The sequence below is a fragment of the Girardinichthys multiradiatus genome, chromosome 18 (assembly GCF_021462225.1).
Source record: "Girardinichthys multiradiatus isolate DD_20200921_A chromosome 18, DD_fGirMul_XY1, whole genome shotgun sequence".
NCBI classification, from domain to species: domain Eukaryota; kingdom Metazoa; phylum Chordata; class Actinopteri; order Cyprinodontiformes; family Goodeidae; genus Girardinichthys; species Girardinichthys multiradiatus.
This window is the reverse complement of record NC_061810.1, coordinates 31,837,214-31,862,479: the sequence shown is the minus strand read 5'-3', so window position 1 is coordinate 31,862,479 and position 25,266 is coordinate 31,837,214. Positions and strand designations below refer to the sequence as shown.

The following is a 25,266-nucleotide window of genomic DNA, read 5'->3' as shown; positions in this document are numbered from 1 at the left end:
CATAACTGTACATGATTATTTGAAGGTTGACGTTTTTTGTATTAAAAACACTTTTATTTTATTGGTCGGATGAAATATGCTAATTTTGTGAGATAGGAATTTTGGGTTTTCATGAGCTGTATGCCAAAATCATCCGCATTAAGACAATAAAAGACCTGAAATATTTCAGTTAGTGTGCAATGAATCTAAAATATATGAATATTAAATGTTCATCATGACATTATGGAAAATAATGAACTTTATCACAATATGCTAATATTTTGAGAAGGACCTGTACACACAAAGTAATTTACATCTGCTTTTACATATGCAGATAGGATTGTGAAGTCATTTTTCTTATTTGTGCACGTCCTCCACACATTTCCACAATGACTAACAAAACATTCAATAAAAAAGAAAACTAAACACTTGACCCCTTTTTCTTCTCATTCTGCATGTTTTTTAATTGACTTGAGAGCTGAATTCCAAGAAAATCTCATTTAGCTGCATCTCTTACATTCTGGAGCAAATCCCAAATAATCTTTTGTAAGCTGAAGGTGATGTGTTAAACGTCTGTATCCCTCCTGAAGGCAATTCTCCTGAGCAGTGATGGACACAACCTTGTGACAGGTGGAGACAATGGCGTGGTGGAGGTGTGGCAAGCTTGTGACTTTAGACAACTCTACATCTACCCTGGCTGTGATGCAGGCATCCGAGCCATGGATCTATCACATGATCAAAGGTCAGATTTGGGCAGTTTTATGGGGCTATTTTACCTCAGAGGATGAGTTTTGCTTTAGTTTTTTGGAAAACAGATTTAAAACAGATTTAAATCTGTCCAAAGACATGCCTGTTAGGTTAATTGGTCACTCTAAATTGCCCTTAGGTGTATGAATGAGTGTGTGCATGGTTGTTTGTGTGTTTCCCTGTGTGACTAGCGACCTGTCCAGGGTGTACCTTGCCTCTCGCCCATAGACTGCTGGAGATAGGCACCAGCTTCCCCGCAACCCACTATGGAATAAGTGGTAGAAAAGGACTGACTGAGATTTAAGTCCCACTATCAATCATGTCATATGACCCATGAGAACTTGATGTTGATATATTTCTCTACAGAGACATTGACAACTGTTGGTATTCTGTCCTCTGACGTTTTATATGCAAAGCTAGAGCTTAAAGAGTAGCAATTTGCAATAAAAAATAGCCCACGCTTTTTCTTTAATGAAGATGCACCATCTTTCAAAAACTGAAAAATAATAATGGATTTCAGATTTTGAAAAGGTATAGCTCCATCTATACAAACCAATATTACTCTTGCATCAAAATGATCAAAACAATGAACAAATGCTTTTAATTTCACATCTCAAAATAGAAAAAGTAAAACCTGTGGTCAAATCATGTCCAAGAAACAATGTGAAAGAACAATCCTCAAAGCAAAAACTATCCTGTGCTCAGGTCCACCCAGCACTGGGCAGAATTTCCCAGAAATGTTACTTTGCCTCAAGTCCAAAAGGGAGCAATAGTGTCCACACTTTGATACTCTATTTTTTTTTTTTTACTCTGCTCGGACACTGAGCACAAAACATTTTCCTTGTTTCCCCATGGGGAATTTGACATAAATTTCACCAATGCAGAATCTTTTCCATGATTTGGTTCAAATGGCTATAGTCGGTTGAAGCTTTACCATTTAACTGCTTGGAATCCATCAGTAAATACATGTCTCTGATTTACTACTACACCTCTTCACCCGTTTACTTTCACTAAGCTTACTGATGTTTCATGTGTAGAGGATCTTTGGGGAGACTAAGAGTCATTCTATCTTTTTCTGTGTTGCCAATAAGAGCCCAAACAAATGTATGTTTGGTCTTGAGATATTCTCCTTAAAAAATGTCACTTATGGTCAAGAAATAAAACATTTTTGTTTTCACACTGATTCATGCTCTCCAGTTCCAGAGGGCAAATAATCTTCCCAATATGGTGGCACATTTCCATTTTAGAGGGGCTCTTTTTGTGTCCAAAAAGCAAGTTCAAAGCAACTTACCTTGTTTGATAAACAACGGAAAGGCAGATTGTTTCATACTTTCTGGACCAGAAATAGGATATTTTACCTTTTTATCTTTTAAAGAATGGCTTTATTCAATTACAAAATTTTGCCATCACAAGGTAACACAAAAGTACGGTTAAGTCTGCAACTTGATTTACAAAGAGCCGTTCTACAGGGACTGTCCGTTGTGGTTGAACATTTAGACCCTTGGGGTGAAGCAGTTTGAGGCTTCTCTGATAAATCAGCAGCTTCAGTACATCCCAGCCAGACATGGACACAAAGGTTCCAGAAGAACAGTGAAACCAATAAATCAACTTAAGCTGACATACTGATGATTTATGCATGTTTGTTCTCATTTACTACCTTATAGATTTTAAGTTATAGTTTTCATGCACTGAAATGAGTCTTAACATTGGTTATTACACTGATTTGTGCTGGTTAAATCTTAAACCAATATTGCATTTTCTCTATTACATGTTTTAAGAGAATATAACTGTTTAATCTTTTTTGCTATGCTTTAGGACCTTGATCACTGGCATGGCTTCTGGCAGTATTGTGGCATTTAACATAGATTTCAACAGATGGCACTATGAGCATCAAAACAGGTACTGACCAGATGAATACTTTCAGCATGAAGGTAGTTTGGAGAGAAGAAAAAAAAAAAAAAAAAACTACCAATCTATGACTGAGCTGCGTAGAAGATCCAAAAAGGAACGAGGGAGAACGTCAGCGATCTTGTTATTTTATGTTCATCTGACCTCAGAGGCAACTACATTGTGATTTATCTGCTGCTGTACAATCTGGACATATTGTTTTATTATCGTACCCAAACACCAGCTAACGTCTTCTCCAGCGGAGTCAAGTGGGACTGTTCTGATTAAGGAGAAACTGAGGTAACGTATACACATTAAGTTCTCAATTATTCTCTTAACATATCACCTGTTCACACATTTGACAGCTATTTGTAACAAGTTTAAAGAGAAAGATCTAAATGCTGGTAGCATAAAGTTTTTGTTGACTGTAAAAGGTTAAAAATGATCTAATTGCTGTGGGACAAGCCATTGCTATGAGAGATGCCATCATGGAAGCCATGAATAAATGTCTTTATCATCTTAAAATATTTAATAACATGGATAAAGCCGTTATTTGCTCCTACGCAGAAGTTAATTGTATGTTTGTGAAAAAATGTTCATATATTTGGTGTTCATATGGAAGAGAAGTGAGTTTTAATGTAATCTTTAGTCCTTTGTGATAAATGTTTTTGATATGCCAGCAACACTTAAATGTGACATTGCCATTTGTTTTTTTTTTTTGTTTTTTTAAAGTAGGATTATGATCATTTACTATAATTTGTTCGAGATTATTTTATGCATTTAACTTTTTTGTTCAAACGACAGATCAAGAGGATTAAAAGCCAAATTTGTTGGACGATATCTGTTGATTACCATTAGTAGTAAAACTGACCTTTGGACATGTATCATTTTAATGACCTCATGTTATAACTGGTATATTAGACATTTTCTGTTTAAACCCTTTACAATTTATATTCTTTTGCACAAATGTTTTAACCATAAGGATGTGAAATCAAAACTGCATTTAGTACTGTCAATATTTGCTCTCATAAGCAATATTTTCTTTGTTTCTGAACAGGTTTAAGCAATGTTTGTTATTTGATGTCCTTTATTGATGAAGCTGATGAAACGTGTCCTATTTTAGTATACTGATCAAAGCTATCAAAAACATTGTGTTGTTTATCTGTCAATCCAGACAAAAATATGCAAATTATTTTTTTTCTCCTAAACACAGGTTCAACATAAAAACAATGTACCTAAGGCTATAATTTTGCATGCCAAGATATTCTGATGGCTCTGGGTTTACTTTGCTTTCAAATAAAAACCATTTTTAAGTTTAAAAACATCCTTTTTATAATTTATAAAGCAGCAATTCTTGATTTCATGCAGTGTTTTAATATACGAGCTGTGCAGTGTCATTTTGCATACGTTTTAGTTTAAATGGGACATATTTGGATACTGTAACTGCATTCAAATAAAGTTAATGACCAGAATCTAGGTTTGTAGTATGCATTTAAATGTTTTGCTTTTAATCCATTAGTATAAACTAACTATTTATTTGTATAAATGCAGTAAATACACTGAGTAAATAAGAGTGGATTTATCTGGAAAGGTTTTATGTTGAGTCATGCTGCCATCTGCTGTTTGAACATGGATCTACTGAAATCCATCATTCACAAACTAATTTTATTTCAGGTTGTACTTATTTCTTCCCCCTACCCTGAGCCTCATTGTGCTTTTATGTACTCAAAAAAAGCCCTTTATCAATAGTCAGTGTGTGAAATTACATTGTACAGTATACATCTTTTAATTTAATCAAATCAATTATCATGGACAGTTACCATAATCCAAACTATTCATAAACAACAGTTGCAGATGTTTTTGCATGTCTGTTTTTTTACATTAAAAGACCAGAGTAGCTATGCATTTCATCATGCATGCAGGTTAGAACCTGGAAAACTCAAAAGGACAATCACATTCAGAACTTTAGTCTAAGCAAATGAATTAAGCAATAGGAAAACATACAGCAGGTATTTGTAGTTAAAAGGACTTGCATAAATCACAAAACAATTTGTGGAAGCACAGTTGAATTTAGTGTGAAAAATAGTTCATGTTGCACCAGTTAACTAATTCTGATAGGTGTTTCAGTGGTCTATCAGAAACACAATTTGGTGTGTCAGCATTCAAAATGGACATTTAGTATTGTGCACTTTGAACAGTTCACCTAATTGCACTTGATTCAAGGTGTGCCAAGGCATTGCCTAAAAAGGTGCAATTTTCAACATACTACACAGCACATATTCATCCATTACAGCAGCTCTTATAACTATTTTAATAATCAAGCAGATCTGTATATTTGATGATTTACCGTTAATGAACAACCTACATCCCTTTTAGAAGACAAGTTAGAAGAGGGCTTGTTTTTTATTTATATGATTTAATGATCCAATATAGTTGCATTTGTCAATGTGTTCAGGAGTCATGCACCACATCTTTAAGTCCCAAAGCACAAGGCTTTAAAAAATAAATCCACACAATACAAGATATTAAGCCAATACTGAAGTATTAAGATACATTTGGAATTAAATTTTCAAAAGTGAAAGGTACTAAACATGTCATATCATCGAATCAGGTATTTATTCAGAAACTAGGGTTTTAAATGCATGGATCCAGTAATGCCATCCCTGTGGTGATTCTGGCAGTACTCTGTAATAGACCATAAGGGGGCCCTACTGAATTACCCTAATAAAACTGTGGCTTTTGGTGGCTTTAGGAAATAAATTATTTTCAAGAGAGGCCATTAAGTTTTCCATTAAATTATTTTATCTCAAAAGATCTTTTTTGCTTATAGTTTTTCATTCACTGAGCCAATTGTTTGTCCAATATATACCTACAGATGTGGGTTTAGCTGACCTATAAACCCATATATTACCATTTGGATAGGCACATGTAGCTGAGCGATCTAAATTTATATCCAAAACCAATACCTGTAAGAACTAGAAGTGGTAAAATCATTGCAGTGTACCTGTATTAATGGCAGTTCCTTTACAGCACCAGTGGAAAAGAAATACTAAAGATGATTGCTAAAAATAGCTTGCTACAGACAAAAGTTTGAAATCAGTCTGCATAAATAGGTCAAATTTGAGAAATTCACACTCAATCCAAAGAGGTTTTAAGAAAAAAAAAAGTATTTATAGAAATGCATTGTATATCCGTTCACAATTGTTGCATGCTGTTTAGCTTTGTTCGTTTTATTGGGTTGTCCGGTAAATGGGTACAAGTAATTAAGGACTCTGTATGTCCATGTCTAGAGACTCACCATTGTTATTTTTAACAGCAACTTTTCCCAAAAAGGACCAGATGGTGCTGTGATTTCAGCAAAGCTATTAGAAGGGAGAAGTGGGTGAACAAACAGTGTCAGCTGAACTTTCAGAATAATCTTCACACTCTGGAGAGAGGACGAGGCCAGCACTCTGTGAGGTGGTGGTGGCACCACCACTGGGCAACAGTTGGGTAGCTCGCTTTACATCCTGGTGGCGTCTTCGTCGGAAAACTTGCTTCTCTTTATCAAGTGGCGTGGTCTAAAAAGGGAAGGAAGCAGCAGTACAGATTAGGTCTTCCACAAGAGGAGTTACAGTTGTGTTTAAAATAGTATTAAAAATTTGAGTAAAGTTCAAAATCCTTAGAATAGTTTATTTCTATGCATTGGGAACACTGCACATTATATTCTAAATGAAACCATGAAGAAAAATGTATTAATCTTTTATTCACATTACAGAAAAAGAAAAATTAGCTGTTCAACCAAAATAGCAGTATCTACTTTTTTTGTTTTTGACAAACTTCAATATTCACTGTATTAACTGAAAGATCTTTATGATTTATCATTGCTGTAAACCACTAAACTAATATTTAGTTGAGAGCTGCTTCATATTTGTGTTGCATGGAATCGACCAACGTTCTGGCACACGTGACCAGGTATTCCAGCCCAGGATGATTTGACATTTCATAATTTCTCTACATTTTTTGTTTTTGCCTCAGAAAGAGCCTTCTTGACATCGCCCCACAACGTTGTAAATTGGATTAAGGCCCGTGATTAGGCTGGCCACTCCGTAACTTCGATTTTGTTAGTCTAGAACCAAGATACTGCTCGCTTATTGGCGTGTTTGGCGTCATCTTGTTGAAACATCCATTTTAAAAGGGCATTGCATCTTCAGCATAAGGCAATATGACCTCTTTAAGTATTTTGATATATGCAACTGATCCCTGATCCCTTGTATGCAATAAATAGGTGCCACAGTAAGAGAACCATCCCCATATCATGATGCTTCAACCAACATGCTTCACTGTCCTCCCAGTGGACTGTGGCTTCAATTCAGTGTTTGGGGGTAGTCTGAAAGGGTTACAAAGTCATTTCTAAGGCTTTGTGACTCCAGCTAGCCACAGTGAGAACCATTATCTACAAAAGAACCCAAAGCAGCATCTAACGCACTGCAGGCCTCACTTGCCCCATTTAAGGTTTATTGATTCAACAATAAAACAGAAACTGGAAAAAAAAATTTAATCAATAAGCATTCCAGGCACATGAGCAAAGGCCCATCTCACAATTGCCAAAACCACTGATGATTTCCACAAGATTTAGTAAAATATTCTTTGTATGGAGAAGTGAAACCTTTTCAAAAGGTGTGCATCCTATCGCATCTGGCATAAATCTAAAGCCATGTCAGAAAAAAAAAAAAGAAAAACTTTTCTGATAGTCATACATGGTGGAGGGGATCTGGACAAATTGTCATAAATGATAAAACCAGGAATTCTACTCTAGCAGCAAATCCCGAAGAGAATGCTTGGCTTAAAAGGAAGGTTTGGATCGTTATCGTGCTACCTAACCTAAGACCACCAATGAGTTCACCTTTAAAATGGCAGGTTATTACTTTTAAAACAGCTGTTCATAGGTATTCAGGTATTTTTAATACCATATTAAAATTAGTTTGATCTGAAACATGGTAGTGTGACAAAAAAAGCAAAAACAGAAGAAATCAAAGGGGCAAATACATTATTGTGCCACTTTGCGACAACGCTTACAAATAAGCAACATTTAAAGTATGTCAGCATGTTTCATGAAGCATTAAACTTATTTTATTATTGAAAAGACAACTTATTAATGGAGTAGAAGAACATCAAAGTAAACTGTGCAACAAAAAGAATAGCTGTAGCCCAAACAGCCCAAATGAGAAGAGGTAATAAACTGATGAGGTATGAAAAGGATTAAGTTGATTGATGATGGGTCAAATCCTTGGGGGATGGAAAATGGACACTGCCAGCACTTTGCCACGGAAGCACTCACTGCACTTTAGCACTTTGCTGTGTCATACCTTATCCAACACAGTCCTGGATTCTGGTTGTGATCCAAAGACCCTGACTTCTGGATGGTCAAGTCCTGGTCCAGCAAAGCAGAGGAAGATGAACTCAGTGGATCACCTTGAACTCAAAGCATCACTGACTAAACTGTCAGTAAGGCAACTTTACCCTCCCATTGAAATTGCTACTGCACTGGCGATGGAATTAAATATTACTAACGGCCAATGTTTTTCACATGTCCAGTTTTTAAATGGAAAAAGACAGAGTGCTTTGTTAATTTCATGTAATAAAACATTCAAGATTTTTTCCTATCAGCAAACAGCAAGCAGTTAATTGCTTTATGGACTTACTTGAAGACACTCACTTGCACACACACACATGCTCAAGATAAACATGTGCACCCCTCACACCACCTTCACCGTTCCCGGCATGATGTTGTTTTGTCAACTTGTTGCTTCTTTGTGCTGAGGTTTTTTGCAATCTCAAACTGTATCCTGCTAAGGATAAAGTGTGAAATAGTGATTTTTTTTCCCTCTACTTACCTAATGTGGCCTCTTTTCTCATCTAGCAAGGGCAGCGCCTGTGAGTGGGCAGCAAAGCCTCGGTGACCCGTCCCCCACTTGTCTTGTGTCATGATGTATGTTTGGATGGGTTGTACTGGAATTCTAATTTCCCCTCGGGGATCAATAAAGTATCTTTGATTGATTTTAACAAATATCTCAATAGTTTTCTGTAAAGTATATATTGTACATCTAACAACTATTAGCATACTTTATGTGCGGGACATCCAAACAAAAGTGCTGACAGTCCATCTAGAAAGGATGACGGGCTGGAGCAAAACAACGACATGGATGGATGCTAATCTCTACATAGAATAATGCTGAGAAACTGATACAGATCTGGCTGTGAACCGTACATCTAGTGGAGCTCCAGTGGTAGGCGGAAACATGTTAACTGTGGAGTGGAAATGCCAAATACCTTCAAGTGAAATCTTTAAATAAATAATTTTATGAATGAATGAATCTAATGTTATACATATGGAGGTACGAATGACACTGGGAGTAGAGGAGCCACAATCCAAGCAAAGCAGAATGAAAAAATTGAGAGTAGTACAAAAAATATGTATCATACAACTAAAATAAAACTCAAAACACTTTGGGTTGTTTACTCTTTTCAGATACATTAATTATCAAGGCTTTAAAAGCAGGAACAATGGCTTGAAATTTATCTTCAGTAGGTAAAGCAACATTTTAAGTCAAGTCCTTTGTTTGAGCAATTAAGAATACTACTACTTGGCAGCCTAATGATAGTTTCTTAAAGTAGTAAGATAGATTAGAAGTTTTAGAATTTCATTGGCATTGGCTATAGGTCAGCTCTTTTTACCTACAAGCAGAGCTTTTATAAACATAATGTTGGTAGCAGGTGTTTTGTGAGAAGTTAGTTTTATTTTAGCAAATAATATCGGTTTGTATTAACAAAAATGTAGCTATGAAAAACAAGGATGCATTCCACACTGAGGACTATGGTTAAATCCCTAATGTTTTCCTTTCTGAATGCTAAAGCAAAAAAAGAAAAAATAAGCATGTCTTGTTGAAAACGAAATCGCATGCAACAGTGTGTTGGAGATCTAATCAGTGCTTACTGTAATTACTGACACTCCTGCTGCTGTGCTGTTGAGCTTGGGTCCATAGTTAAAATGCTTCTTGATTTTTCCAGCCACAGGAAGCTGGTGCCCCTTCTCAGGCAGACTGTCACCCTAGAAAGTAAAGAGAAACCTGCTTAGCAACTTCATTTGTTGAGCTGCTGTAATACATTCTTCTCCAGCTCTATTGCCGTGTACACTTGTTGTGAGTTACTGAACTTACATTGACCCAGGGATGATCCAGCACTTGTACAGCTGTGTATCTTTGATCCACAACCACCTGCAGCATGCCCGTGATCAGAGCCTAAAGATAAGGATGTTATCCATAAGTATCTTGGAACATAATGAGAAAATCTGGTCCGACAGATTGTGTAGCATAATCATGGTAACTGAGATAACTTCCAGACAACCTTGGCAAACTCGGACACATTGTCCCAATATGGTGCTGCAAATTCAAGATGGCCTTTTAAAATGTCTTCAAAGAGGGCCTCCTGGTCTTCACCACTGCTACAAAAATAAATAATTAAAAAAGCTTCATATATTGTTAAACAAAGTGCAAAAGCATACAACAATCTCTTACTGGTTGTTGTATTACTAATTTAAATGTTTTAAGCAGCTTATACAGTACATTATAAAACTTCAAGTGCAAGAGTTCATACCCACGGAAAGGAGGAAAGCCACAGAGCAGTATGTAAGTGATGACACCAGCTGCCCAGATATCAACCTTCAGGCCATATCTGAAGTTAAAAAATGCAACATCAGATAAGTGGAAAGCAAGTCTTCTCTAAAGAAAAACGTTTATATATTGTAGTGGATTTTGCCTCGCAAACCACCTTACCCTGTTTCAGCAACAATCTCTGGTGCTACATAAGTTGGCGTTCCACAAACGGCGTAAAGAAGACCATTGACAACAGTAGCCAAGCCAAAGTCACCTAATTTCAGAGATTTACTACCATCGTGGTGTTCATACACCTGTGTGACAAAGGCAGACAAAAACAGGGAGAAAAATTTAAAATTGGTGAGAGAAAAACAGTTGGTGAGCTTGTTACTTTTATGGATATTTAATGACATTTAGTTTTATTCCATATTTGCCAGAATGTAGCTGTATTACCAGATGTGAGAATAAATATACAAGTGTATCCTAATAAATTAGGAGGAAAAGTTAATTTAATTCACTAATTCATAAAAGTGTTACATCTTAATTAAAACCAAGAAATATGTTTAAAATGTTTGAAAATATGAATATTAAAATGTGAATGTTACATGACCAATTCAAAAAGATTTATAATTCACAAGTGTTACGTTATAGCCTACACATTCATGGGGAATAAAGCGGACTTGAAAACTGTCCAGGAGACAGTCACCGACACCTTCGACAAGGAGAATAAGCTGCAAAGGGTCATGGCTAAAGAAGCTGGCTGTTCATAGGTTGCTATATCCAAGCGTATTAATGGAAAATTGAAAGAATAAGTGAGACTGAAGTTGTTGAGCAAGCAAAAAGGGGACAATCACAACATTGTCAAGCAAAGCCTATTCAAGAGTTTTGTGGAGGTCCACAAGGAGTGAGAAGCAACTGGAATCGGTCCGTCAAACATCACACAGAGATATCCAGGAAATGAGCAACAACTTCTGCATTGTTTGTATTAAGACACTCTCGAAACAAGGGACAACGTCAGAACTGTGTTACTTGGACTAAGAAGAAAAATGACTGGACATTTACTCTGTGATCCAAAGTCCTCTTAAGGTGAAAGTTTGCATCTCATTTGAAAATCAGGATCAACGAGTCTGGAAGAGAAGGTCCAGTTTCCACAGTCAGCGATGATTTCATGAGTTAGGTTATCTATTTAATGGGTAAGCCCAATTTTCATTAGACTAGCATTTTTATATTAAAAGTCTTTCTCTCTGCTAGAAATGTGTCATTTTCTGTAATGTATATCAGTTTTGTCGTATTGAATTCCTGAAATAAGTGATTATATTCTAACATATTTTAAGGCGCCTCTGGTGAAGATGGTGTGATGCACAGCATGCTGATATACAAGTACATCCTTACATTGTACTTCCTGCATTGATTTCAAAAACACTTTTTTGTAACATGAACATTGTAATTCTTTACACCAGATAAAAAAATGCTATTAAAACAGTGGTGAATCCTAGGTTAATATTAAGAAGTTTGTCATTTTAATAAAACATTTTTTATAGTACGGGTGACCTGTCCAGAGTGCCCCTTGCCTCTTGACTGCTGGAGAGTGTCACCATCCTACAACCCCTGCAGGGCTGTTGGAGGGTATAGAAAATTGATGTGTTTTTCATACTACTAAATGTCCATTTCATAGGATGCTTATTTAATGAGAGTTTGTCAAGTCATGCTTACCAACAGATTTTCTGGTTTTATGTCTCTATGCACAATATTGAGACCGTGAAGGTACTTGATGGCACTTGCCAGGTTGAACAGCATACAACTGGCATCACGCTCTGTATATCTGTTGGAGGATGTAATGGCGTCAAAGAGATCTCCCCCCTGGAGAAAAAGTTTTTGAGATACAAAAGAAATAATTCCATACAGTCCTAAAGGTCTGATGTTATACAGACTTTTTCATTTAAGTGACTAAATCTTTTGCAAGAACAAATGTGTATCAATATAGCCCTTAGGGAAAAAATGCTTTTGAAATCAATTAAAGTAGTTCAAAATATAGAATGCAATTTTCTTCCATAAACTCAACAAATGCAAAGTACCTTCACCAGCTCCATTACAAGATAGAGGTTGCTATGGGAGTCCATTTCCTCAATTAAAAGCACAATGTTTGGATGTTTCACACGCCTGAGGATGGCCACTTCACTCTGTATCATGTGCTCCTAAATGATGCACAAACATAAAAAGATACTATAAGATATGTAGAAAAACAGCAGTTTTAGAAAGATACTTAATCTCCCCCCTCAAACCCACATACTAGAACAATTGAGCTAAAGATCAACGAATTAGCTCAAATGTTGTGGTTCGATACCTGATTTTAGTTAAAGCTGAGGTATGCTTACCTTTCCTTTGCATTTGTCTTTGCTGATGATTTTTAAAGCATACTCCCTTCCAGTTGATCTTTCCACACATTCACGAACCACAGCAAAGTTTCCATACCCTAAAATCCTTCCAACTTTGTACCTGTCTGCTATGGAGGCAGGAACTGTGGAGCATTCATCCAGCGGCTCAGCTGGGTGGAAAACATATAAATAATTTATTAAAGATATGACATGTCTCTATGTCATTGGCAATGTAGGTCTCTCTACACTACCCATCAAATGTTTTAGGTACACTTTCTCACATGAGCCTCTTTATATTCATGACAATTTACATTGTAGATTCTCACCAAAGGCAACAGAACTGAATGAGCACACATGAAATTATATAGTAAACAAAAAGTGTGAAATAACTAAACATTTTTATGTTTTAGATTCTTCCAAATAACCACCCTTTGCTTTGATTACTGCTTTTCTCTCTTGACATTCACTCCATGAGCTTCATGCAGTGGTCACCTGAAATGGTTTTCCAGAGTTTTGAAAGAACTTCCCAGAGATGAGCGAAGTTAATATTTCAGTCATCACAGCAAAGGGTAGCTACTTTAAGGAATCTAAAATATAAAAACATATCTAAAGTTCTTTTACAATTTTTCGTTTGCTACATAATTGCATGTGTGTTCATTCACAGTATTGATGCCTTCATCGAGAACCAGGTACAATGTAAATAGTCATAAACAAAGGGAACCAGTAAATAAGAAAGTGTCTAAAACTTTGACTGGTAGTTTATGTGCAACTTACCTTCACTGCTGGGACCATCTCCTTCATCCATTGAGCTGCATACCTTGGTAGAAGCTAATGAGAGTGAAGAGCCACTGTGTTGTGATCCCTAGAAAAAAAAGCATTTAGTGACAAATGAAGGCTGATACACTTAAAAGCTTTAGGGAGGTCCAAGCCTCTAAAACTTTACATCCAGTCCATGCAGAAAAGGAAAAAAAAACATCAATGAGAATGGTAGGTCTGGGAACCCAAACTGATACATGAGATCCTAATCCAATGAAATTAGTATACTAAACAGTAGTGCTGTATGGTTTCAAGGAAAATATTTCACTACAATACCATCAGTGAAAATTGCAATAATGATATTGATTATGATTAATCTCAAGTAAATGGTGCTGGGTTTCTTTCTTAAACCCTATCTATATATTCCTTGCCTACGAACAAAATATAAACCATTGTAAGCCAATGCAACTGAAAAGAAAAACCAGGGAAAAAATATTAAACATGTCTTTAAGGGACAGCACAGAAGTAGTTACCTTTATGTTATGCACATCAGTTATTACCTGTCGTCGTCGGAGGCTAGCTGGACTGGTTAAAATAGGGCTTGGAGACTTTACAGAACGAGGTGTGGAAAGCGTACTGCCTGCAGTGCCATTTGCTGTAAAGATATTTTATTTTGCTATCAATAAGGAACCAAAAAACGGCGAGCTCTGAGTTTTAATAAACACACATTTACCCGATCCAGCAGATGAGGGAGATTTGCTTCTACGGGGCATTCCGCCAGCTCTTGGGGAAGAGAGACCATGCACCGAGGGGAGTCGACCATAGGATAAGGATTTTGTCACCCTGCATTCTGGGGAGGAAAAGATACATCCCAAAAGACTGCACTGGTATCGAAATGCAAAATTATAAAAATTCCACTTAGAATCAGCAATGATTCTAGGTCTGATGGTGGTATCTGAACAAAAAGATTCAGCAAGAAAACTGGGCCAAAAATTGATCAAATTATTCCCTGAGACTTAACATACAAACACATTCAGGCACGCTCGCAAGCACACACAATCCTCATTCCAAGTATAAGTGAAAAATATCACCTGCACTCGTGGTTAGCATCTTTCCAGCAAATACACCTCATTTGACCAGATGTAAGAACTTCAATACAGTGTTTAAGCAGCAATGATACTGTGCTAAGGCCAACAACCTTTTCCTACAACATAAAAACCTACCCTTCAAAGCCTACTCTGTAGTGTGGTGGAAAATAAAACAGTCAAGTACAACTTGGTGTAAGATGATTTGATGTGAGAAAAGGTGGGAGCACAATGCTATTTAATGACACATTTAACAAGAGCTAAAAAAAATAGTTTGTAAAAAAAAGAAAGAAAAAAAAAGCTAAGCTTTTATTTGGGACACAAATAAGAAAGCTTTAATGGTTTTATTTATATGTTTAGCCCACCCAAATCCTCATAGGTACACTCACCACTATCATCCAAATTGAAATCATCTTGATAGCGGAATTTTTCAGGACCACAAGCAATGAAAATGTCATCTTCTGCAAAAAGGTCCTGAAGGCATGTGACCTGTCAAAGAGATTTAGAACAGGATTCTTAAAACAGAGATTACTGTTATTAAAACAATGGTCATACAAGAGGTGTAAAATCGAGTCATGCAACTCGTGTCAAATTTGATTACTTTAGACACGACTTGATAAAATCAGAAGAGACTTTGGACTTGACTTGGGACTATGCGTTTACTTGGGACTTCACTGACGTCATGGGTTGAAGACTTTAGACTCACTTGTGACTTGTAAAACAATGACTTGGTCCCACCTCTGGGTGGTATGCTGTGGAACATTTTAAATAGATTTCCTGGCTATATTTCGAAGTCACAATTTTTGACAAAGACAGATTGAGCTTTTTCCCCTTTAGAGCCCATGTTTCATAGAAGTCTCCCAACTGAATTCAAGCATGTTATTTTTAACCCATCAAAATATCTAAAAAAAAAAAAAAACTCCCATTACCATCCTTGTGTGCACATCCACGCATGTGAAACGTCTTAGTATAATTGGTAAAATTTTAACTTGCATACAGATATGGATAATTTATTATAGAAATCTATGCAGTCTATAAAGTATATTAAAAAGTTATTTAGTGCAAATTGTGACTCTGGTGTCTGCTAACCTTTAAATACTCGAATTGCTTTATAGGAGACTAGACTAATTGCCCTCTATCTTCAGGGTTTATTAAATTAAAAAAATCATGTTAGAAAATGTTTAACACCATCCATTTATACAGCTCATAATGCCAACAAAAAGAATTTACACTGTATTCCATTTAAAAAAAGAACTTTAAAACGAGATCACTACGTACCTGTTGCTAGTAATGCATGCTAAATAATTTCCTTAATGTAGTTTCTGTATAGTGCAGAGGAAGATGAATGGGCTTCCTCCAATAATACAGGCAACCTTCTTGATATCTATGGCATAATAAATAAGTGCAGATCCTTGTGCCTCATTGCATTTTTAAAAGTTTATTAGCCCGCTTTAATGCATCTACATGTTATAGAACAACTAGTTTCACTTCCTTTACAGCAAGGTGAACAACACAAGTCACCATCATGTTGTCTGGCCTCCAATTATAATGCTTCAGAAAACAAAGTGGCATAAGAAAATCCACCTCAGGTAGATAATACTCCAGCATTGCCTTGCTTTCCATTTACCAGTGTAATTAAAACACCCGATAAGCTATGCCAAAACATAAAATTTTTTTGGACGTTGAAAATTTCTGCAGCATGAGTGCCGCAGCCCCACACACGCACCACTGCTACTACATTTACAAACTGCTACTCATTGAAATTTGATTGCCAGATAATTAGATATTAAATATTACTTTAAATTTTTTAAAGGTTTGGGGCAATGTGTCTTTCACTCAATGATCAACTGTCAGATTCTATCTGGAGACTGGAAACTGCACAATCTTCAGTGAAAGTAAAATGGAATGTGTAAAGGTTACTTGATTTAATGCATAATAAATAATGTATGACTCAAGAAGAAAACAGCAGTCATCTCGCAATCTGAAAGTTGGGTGTTTGATTCCAGCTTCCTTTTGCAACATGTTGATGTGCCCCTGAACAAGGCACTTTTGTGCATGTTTCAGGGCAATTTGGTGAATGTGGCCATAGGGTAAAGTGCTTTGATTGGTCAGTATGACTACAAAAGTGCTATATAAATTCAGTCCATCTACCATTAACGTGTGTAAAAGAGAAAATATTGGTCCAAGAACAGAAAGCACAAGCACCAGTCAACCACTAAAAAACAGGAAGACGCATGTTTTAGTTTAGCACATAATTTCAAAATTAAACTAGTTCGGTTTCCCAAGAGCTGCTATTACGAAAAATTTGTTACAACCTTAGTCCTGACAAGTTGGGCTGCAGAACTATTGACAGAAGACCAGTGGATGTTCCCATTAATAGAAGACACCATTATGAGACTTTTTGTGTCACCCAACATAACCAGTTAGGAGGCCTTTATCTAGCACATCTTATTAAAATGTTCCTTTCTGTTCTATACCTAGCATGGGCTAATAAAAGGCATTTCGACATACGTAGCAAAATTTCCTAACAAGTATGGTGTAAATATTTCCATTAATAGATCCTAATCTTTTAAGTAAAAGTTATTTTAAAAACAGCAACTTACACAAGAAATTATCCATAACTGTCTGCCTTTGTTGTCTTTTAGATATTTGGAAATTTAGAAAAAAATAACTAAACCCCATAAAATCTTTAGTAACCATTTCTGAGCAGAAATTGTGGGTACACTAAAGCTTAGTCAGAACTATTTTTATGCCAATGCCAACATGTAAATACTATAGGTACTATAAGCTAGACTCTGCTAACTATCACAGACTTCGTGAAACGTACAACTGCCATTTTACACCTAAAGTGTAGCTAGCTGGTTTACCAAAGGTTAAAGAACCATGAAAACTGCCCTTTGATGCCAGCAGGTAGTTATTTGGCCATCTGTTGCCACAACACGACAGAGAGCTCCAAATAAGGAGCAGAACATGGCACAGAAATTAATTACAAAGCTCACAAAACTCCTTGTCATGAGGGCCATAACACCATAAAAAAAATCAGACACCTACATAAAGCCCAAGAAACCTTAAGTACACCTTGTTTGTACCAGGTTGGAATTTATTTTGCCTTCAGAACTGCCTCAATTCTTCATGGCATGGACGGAAAAAGATGCTTGATAGATTCCTTAGCAATTATGGTTTGTATTAACATTATAGCATCATGTTCTTCCTGAAAATGAATGGCGGTCAATCAGTAGGCTGAAGGCCACTGAACTGACTTTCATGTTTAAGAGACCGTTTTCAGATGATTTAGGATTTGTGACATGGTGCCGAGTCTTGCTGAAAGTAACCTTCAGAAGATCGGTATACTGTGGTCATAAAGTTATGGACATGGTCAGTAGCTTTGCTCATTTAGGCTCCTGTTGCCTTTAAATAATGCCTAACTGGTCCAAAGTATGCCAGGGAAATATCCTCTATACAAATACACCACCAACAACCAGAACAATTGATATAAGGCAGGATGAATCCATGTCTTTAATTTGTTTATACCAAATTTTTATTATATCATCTAAATGCAGCAGTTAAAATCAACACGTCAGACCAGGGAACATTGCGTTGATTATTTTTGTCACTGCTTTTTGTCCTATTTTAGTGGGGCTGTGCAAACATTTGCTTCAGTTTACCCCTTATTAAGCTGTTAGGATTGGCACCCAGATTAGTCTTCTGCTGTAGCTATAGAACATTGTTTTAGTAGTTGATGCTTTATATGCTCAGAGATGTATATATACTATGGTTATAAAACACGTGGTTATTTGAGCCACCTGTAATTTTTTATCTTGTTAAACAAGACTGCCTGTTTTTCACTGGCCTCTCACATCATCGAGGCATCTTTGCCTACGAAGCTGCTGCACATTGAATATTTTCTCTGTGTAGGATCAACATCTGTTGACCTGGCAGAAAAAAAAAAAAAAAACGTAGTAGATCAGTGGCTTGTGGGATTCTCAGACCAACCAGTCTGGCACCAACAATCAAAGTCACCTACCCGGATGCTCCGTTTGAACTCCTAAAACACCATTTTTGTTTCCTAGCAACTGAAGAAGTGTGCCTCAAAGTGACCATTACATTAAGTGTACATCAGTAACATCATGCCAACATGTGCACTAAACAGCACACAGACCAAGTAGTACACACGTGAATCCTGCCATTACACGAACAATTTTCACATCCTCACTGTTCTGCTGCAGAGACCGTTACTTAGCAACCATTTCATGAAACCATTTATGCCAAAAACAGTGAGCCAAACAACACAGGACAGGGTTTTTGAAGTAAATTTCAAAGAATTTACAATTTTTATGAAACGCTTAGTCAGCTCTTTTTGCAGTTGCCACACACAGGATACGCATATCTGTTCCTTAAACACCGGGATCACCCATGAATGCTATGATTTTAAGAGTTCTGGAAATACTTCAAGCAGCTTAATATTTAGGAGCCTAATCTCAAATCAGATCACATGGTCTCATCCAATAGTGTTCTGCTGTCAGTATGAATATGGGATGGAGTCCTAGAAACCCAATTTCTGGTAATACATTTAGCAAATATTCCCAGGTGATTTTTAAACATACTGTGCTGCTTCTTTCCTTGAGTATGAAAGAAACTCAAAGAGAAATGAGTGAAAAAAGAGAAACCAGTTTTCATGTGCTGTCCTGAATCCAGAGTGGATCAAGCCTCTACCCACATCACCTAGGTAGTGTCAATATCCATTTCCCATAGATCATGGGATAGTAAAACAAAAAGCATGGCTAACTAATGCACATAGGCCATTTATCCTCACATAAGCAATTAATCTTTCAAAAGGTGGAGAGGGAAAAAAAAAGCATACGATTACAGTCCTTTCCATAATATAGAGCACTTAGTGGTTAGACTTTGTTCTATAACTTTAAATGTAAAACATTAATGGCGAAAGCAATGCCTGATATGAAGGTTAATGAAATGTATGTTTTTGATCATTCCAGTGAAGCTGGTCATTAAATCGAATGACAGGAATGTTCAAAGTACAACCTCTTCCAACTTTAAATAAAGACTAATAATCTTGAATGGCATAATACAACCTTTATGCAGCTAGTAAGGGAAATATTTAAATGTCTACTATAAGTAAGGAGAGCACCAAAACTAGGTTGAGACATAACCTGTCATGATGGAAGTATTCTGTGGAAACAAGAAAAAAATAAAATCTAAACTGAACTATTAAATCGGTAGTATTTAGGGTTTTGGTAAGAGTTCCTAAGCCTCTGTGGTATTAAGAGAACCGTTTTGCCCAGATTACAGATATAATATTAACAAAATAAGCAGACCTGAGTTTTACAGAATTTTAACACCTACCACTTTGCCATCAACAGTATATAGCCTTTTGACGACTCCAGAGTCCAGCTTGATGGCATCTGTGATGTCACTCATAACTTGCTCGAAAGAGTGTGCCGTCTTCTTGTTGAGCAAGACCCGAACAGCCTTGCGAGGTTTTACTCCACTGCGGACAATCGTCACCAGTTTAGGCTTTATGAAGTCTTTGGTCTCCCTGGTTTCTGGGGATCCAGCCATGGCACTGCCAAGAGAAGAAGGATCACGGAGGGAACCTGCAGTCCTGGCACCAACTGCCCAGTTGGGATTTACATTTTTGGTATAGTCCAGTTTCTTGAAAGGCTCTATGGATGCACAAACATAGCTTTCGCCTGCAGAAAATTGGAATACATCAACAGATAATTTACAACTACGGAATACAGTTGAAGCTAAAATGTGAGTATGACTGAAAGAGGATCTGAGTATTGATGTTATTAACAAATGGTCATTTTTAAAAACAAGGGAGGTATCCACGCTGTTTTGTTTTTCGTCATATTTTTTAAACTTGGTTCAACTATAATGTTTGCACTTAAGACAGCTGACCTTGCTTGCTTTTAAATCAATATAAAAAAAAATTTTAAACAACTCACCTTCCTCCAGCTGGTCTATATTGGTGATCCTTGTTGCCCCATCAACAGTATATATGGTCCTCACTCCTTGGGGCAAGTTGACATTATCTGACAGACATCTTGTGAGATCTGCAAGGAGAGTATCTAAAGACCTAAATCTCTCCTGAGAAATGGCATACACAATCCCTTTAAAGTAGCGGTCACCGTTGCGGTAGAAACGAATCTTCTTGGCCTTCTTTTCCGAGCTCAGTTTTTGCAGTGTCCTGGTTCTGTACAGGCTGCAGTGAGCACTATGAGTGGGACTAGGGAGACCATTCCCTCTGGAGCCCCTTCGAGTGTATCTCTGAGCCTTGTCCCGCTCATCAAAGTGCTCCAGCTCCATGACGGTTTCTTTCACGCCCTAAAATAAAAGAATAAGAAGGCTTATTTTTAATAAGATCCTTAATCTGAACCTAAGTAACATCCACATTATATTAACAATGTTCTGTGTCAGGCCAGTTAATTATACTACTGCCATCTAATTTATAAAACTCTTAATGCTACAACTGTTCCTGGTAAAAACCTTAAGAAGCATGTCACACCCATACAATGCTCACTGTTGTTTCATAAATTAATAGTGTAAAATGTAATATACATTTCAGGTAATAATTTAAAGCATATATGACTGTCAAAAAGATTTTGACCAGAAACACATAGTAAGCTAAACATGAATAGCAATTTATGTTTAGCTTTCTAGGATTTTTTTTTTTTTTTTTTAAGTGCAGTCTCTTACCTTAAAGATGAGTCCAGAGGTAAGCAAAAAGGCTCTCTGTGCGGAAGTCTTAAATAATAATCTTATTTATTTTATGCCTTGGGTGCAGCATGCGTCCCTTTGTTGCCCTGTGATTGTGCTTGGCCGTCCTGTTGTGTGTCTGCTCTGTTGTGTGTGTGTGTGTGTGTGCTCACATGAAGATGGGAGGCAGGGCAGCCGGTGTCCTCCACCCTCCCTTGCTCTTACTCCATTGCGGACCGCTGCGCGAGCGTGCTGTCAGCGTGGCTCGCGGACGTTTTTGACGGAGCGCGCGCGCAAACGCATGATGCGCGCTCACGTATTGTAAGATTTAATAAAACCAAATAAAATGTTATAATAAAATTAAATGCCAATCGTTCCCACATTTTTAACAGCAGAGTTATAAAAAAAAAAAGATTATGTTTTTATACATTATTTTAGACAATTTTTAAGTCCCAAAGGTTTCTGGCTCAACCAGTTGGAAAATACCATCCACTCGCATGCTGATTGGTCACCATGTATGTGTAAATGTGTGCTAGGTTGATTGATTATAATTTTTTTGTGTTGTACTTTATTCAAACAAACTGTTATTTTCTAATGACCCTGTGAAGACCACAAGCCCACGTTGGTCTGGAAACAACTGAAATCACCTTCCTAGACAAGTTTAAATATATTTTTATGTTATCAGAATAACAGTTACATTTATTATCGCTTGTCAGAGATGCACAATTTTAAGTTCGCTTGAACTTTGGGTTTAGTGAACATGATTTCCATTAATCCATACTTATATTTACCTTAAATGTAGTGTGTTTCACTTTAGCGTTTGATTAAACAAACCTGATCTCTCTGAAATGTATTGTCTTTGTCAAATGTTTTAACAAGACAAGTATTAGAAATAATTGCTAGATTTAATCCAACTATGTGTGGCGTCATTTATTAATTTTACACAAACGTTAACGGTTAAAAGTTAACTGTGACCTTTCCCGACTATATATCTATCTATATGCATCCATGTTTTTACTTAAGAAAAAGCAAACACAAATAAGAAGGTCAAGATTAGGAAAAAGAATAATTGACGATGGTTGATGTTTTGCACAAAGAAGACCACTAGTTGTTTTGGCAACCATTAACTTCATTCTTCATTCTTAATTAGCCTGTTTAAAGGTATGACAGGCATCATTTCAGGATTTTAAAGTAAAGCACGCTCTACGTGATACAAAGCTAAAGTTAGAAGGAGAATTTTGAAATCCTTACCAGAGTCCAGTTTAGGCTGGTTTAATAAACTCACCGTGCTGTGAGTTTCAACTCCGTTTAGGGAACAGCTCACACAGGTGTGGTTGATGTGTCTCATTATTAACATCAGTTAGATTTCCTGCACGTGAAAAGCACGTGACGGCTGGCTTGCTCGCCTCTGGATGAATGACCTTCTCATGGGTAATTTTGACATTTTTTAATTTAATTAATATTTTCACAGGGTCAAAGATTATTATGGATACAGCTCCACTTTTGTGAGCAAAACTGAGTTTGCTCAACCGATGCCAACACGTACATTAGTATTTGGCTTTTGTTCAACAGCCTTGCTTAATCCGTAGATGTTAACTTCTGAGTCTTGAAGTTTAAAGAGAAGTTTGCGATCAGGCTAAACATTTAAAGGTCATAAACTAACAGAAAACCTTCTGAAAAACATGCCTGTCTTTGACTACTAGCTTAATATCTCAGAATATATATATATATATCTTACTACTTTTATTACGTCCTTTGTACTGTAGCTTTATAAAACCAAGTTTATTCAGAAATAATGGTTAAATGTTGGAATTGAATAAAAAACAGCACAAATAAATAGATAAAATCTATTTGTTTGTTGATACTTGCATGGTTGTTGCACCCCTATTTAACGGACTTGCTGTATACTGAACCAATAGTTTGGGTCTTGAGTCTCTTCCACTTTTATTTATTAGGTTAGTAGCTTATTTTAGACAAAGCAAAGAAGCAATCCATCTGGGTTTATTAAACTGAAACTTAACTTTGCTGTCAGAAAAGTGATTTATATGTAGATCTGTTTAAGCCTTAGTATACAGCTCTAAGCACAAACAAGACATGTGTTTAGGTTTCAGTAGTTTAACCTGTCCTTTAACCAAAACGTAACTTTCATACTTCTGCTGGTCCTTAGCAAGGCCAGTAAAGTCACAACATTGCATTAGAAATAATTTAATTATTGTATGTATTCTAATGAAATAGTTTACACGTGTTCTCATACTTTGCTTAAAGATGTCTAGTCAGTGCTGGAGTGATTTTCTGCTTTTTGTCAGTAGTCAAAAAGACAGCGGGCGCTTACTGTTTTCATTGTCTGTCTCATTTAAATTACTTTATTTGCTGTACTGAGGTTCTTCTGTGGATGACTACACTCACTGGGACCAGCAAAGTTGACATTTCCTCTAATCTTAAATAGAACATAACAGATATTCCCACGAAGTGGTGGAGACCAATGCTAAAATCAATGGGTGACAAAACAGATTATACCAACAGTCCTCGGCGAACAAGACCATGCAACATAATTGTTTTTGTTTAAATGTGAGGTGCATCATTCCAGAGGAAGTCTTTTTGTGTCATATTTAACCAGGCATTTCCTTTCAGCACTTGGAAGACTTCTCAGAGAATCTGCAAGAAAAACGGCCCTCTACTGAAACCACTTGTTTTGATGGATCAAACGTTGGTTCAAGATGGGAGCCTCGCCACAGGGCATCCACAGCCTATACTGTTGGACAAATCGACCGTTCCATGGGGACAAATGCTACCAGTGGGCCAGGATCAAATTCTGTCAGCCTCGTTTCAAACCAAGGAAGACAACTGCATAAACAAACAATCTGCATTTAGGAACTTCACTTTAGGTTCTTTTACACAGTCAGCTTTAAGTCACATGTTACCAGAAATGGGATCAGTACCATCTTGTGGTGTGACTTCTGGGCCAACTGATCCTGATGGCATTCGTTTTAATGAAACCTATGCTCCACAAGAATTAAACTGTGCTTTAAGAAACGCTGATTTCTTATTAGAACATAGCGAGTCGCACCTCCTTGATCAACACGGCAGGAGAGAAGCAGAGAATTTGACAAACCAAAAATTAATTTCAGTGTCTCAAAACCAAACTCCAACTGCATGTTCTAATGATCTGATATCTGTAGACAGAACTAATACCCAGTCAGAAGTTGCTTGTAAGTCATTTGTCCTGGATGCCGACAGTAACTTTGATGCAGTCAGTCCCCAATGGCTAGATTTGTTTCTGGATGGTAGAGGGAACTTGTGCTTTCCTGATACTAATCTTGAAGAATCTGTATTTTCACCTAAAACAGGATCTATTTAATCAATAAGCTGGAAAGGGAGCCTTATTTTTTTTTTTTTTTACTTGTACAGCTGATGTTGTGCCAGAACTCCTCACATGCTTAGCATTCAGTATGTATGTATGCTCTATAGTAGGGTAGGCAAGAAGGTATCAGATTAAGGTTTTGTTTGAGGTTTCTGTATAGAATAACATTCATATTTGCCTCCGAATTTGTTCAAAAGTCTTGCAGAGAAATAACAGAAATGTTCATTTCATTTTCATGTGAAAAACAAAAAAATCTACAAAGACTTTTTTTTTTTTTTAGTTTATATTTATATTGTTCATAGACTCTAATTTGGATAGCAGCTAATTACCTGGTTTTGTTCTACAAAAAAGAATGCATCTTGTAATTGTCTTTTTGCTAAAATAAACTCGATGTTTTGACTCCTACAAATGTCTAATTCTACATTTATTGTGTGCCTGTTTTTAAAGTACTTTACAATCGATCAGTCATCCACTCAAAGAGCAATGTCAAGAATCATCCACTCTGTAGGAGAAACAGTTTAGTGACAGTATAAAAACACTGATTTAGACAAAAAGTTGACAGGAAAAAATGCAAACCATATAACTCACTGGACTTCATACTATAGTATTTACTTGATGTTTGTACTTCTGAAAATATCTAGTGTAATTATTGTAAAATGTATACATTTCCCCTAGTTTGAAGGAAAAGTTGAATATTCTTGATCCAATATTCTCCAGTCACTAGG

At 36.6% G+C, this 25,266-nt stretch overlaps 2 protein-coding genes and 1 long non-coding RNA gene across 10 annotated transcripts in view; 2 read left to right on the top strand and 1 right to left on the bottom strand.

Annotated features, from left to right (window-relative positions):
• nbeab (neurobeachin b) overlaps window positions 1-4,089 on the top strand; it is a 302,755-nt gene extending 298,666 nt beyond the window's left edge. For all 4 annotated transcript variants that reach the window (XM_047391759.1, XM_047391756.1, XM_047391755.1 and 1 more), the window contains 2 exons: window positions 570-721; window positions 2,542-4,089. In XM_047391759.1, coding sequence (XP_047247715.1) covers window positions 570-721; window positions 2,542-2,632 — 243 coding nt within the window. In that variant the 3' untranslated portion in view covers window positions 2,633-4,089. The remainder of the gene's footprint in view (window positions 1-569; window positions 722-2,541) is intronic.
• A 294-nt stretch (window positions 4,090-4,383) lies between these two features.
• Window positions 4,384-22,598, bottom strand: LOC124884108 (serine/threonine-protein kinase DCLK1-like). Of its 5 annotated transcripts, XM_047391768.1 has the most exons (17): window positions 22,466-22,598; window positions 20,430-20,808; window positions 19,825-20,171; window positions 14,853-14,952; window positions 14,112-14,228; window positions 13,939-14,033; window positions 13,397-13,484; window positions 12,623-12,792; window positions 12,323-12,442; window positions 11,961-12,107; window positions 10,428-10,561; window positions 10,249-10,326; window positions 10,000-10,096; window positions 9,813-9,893; window positions 9,591-9,703; window positions 7,962-8,036; window positions 4,384-6,173 (listed from the first exon to the last, which is right to left on the bottom strand). In XM_047391768.1, the coding sequence occupies exons 1-17, from the start codon at window positions 22,535-22,537 to the stop codon at window positions 6,116-6,118; spliced, it is 2,271 nt and encodes a 756-aa protein (XP_047247724.1). In that variant the 5' UTR covers window positions 22,538-22,598; the 3' UTR covers window positions 4,384-6,115. The 5 variants fall into 5 exon arrangements, with proteins under 5 accessions (XP_047247724.1, XP_047247720.1, XP_047247721.1 ...); XM_047391764.1 differs by lacking the exon at window positions 7,962-8,036 and having other exon boundaries at window positions 9,590-9,703; window positions 22,466-22,597; XM_047391765.1 differs by lacking the exon at window positions 7,962-8,036 and having other exon boundaries at window positions 9,590-9,703; window positions 10,000-10,093; window positions 22,466-22,597.
• LOC124884111 lies at window positions 22,490-24,946 on the top strand. The gene is made up of 2 exons (XR_007042389.1): window positions 22,490-22,611; window positions 23,812-24,946. It is a non-coding gene; the product is annotated as an uncharacterized LOC124884111 (long non-coding RNA).
• The last annotated feature ends 320 nt before the right edge of the window (window positions 24,947-25,266 follow it).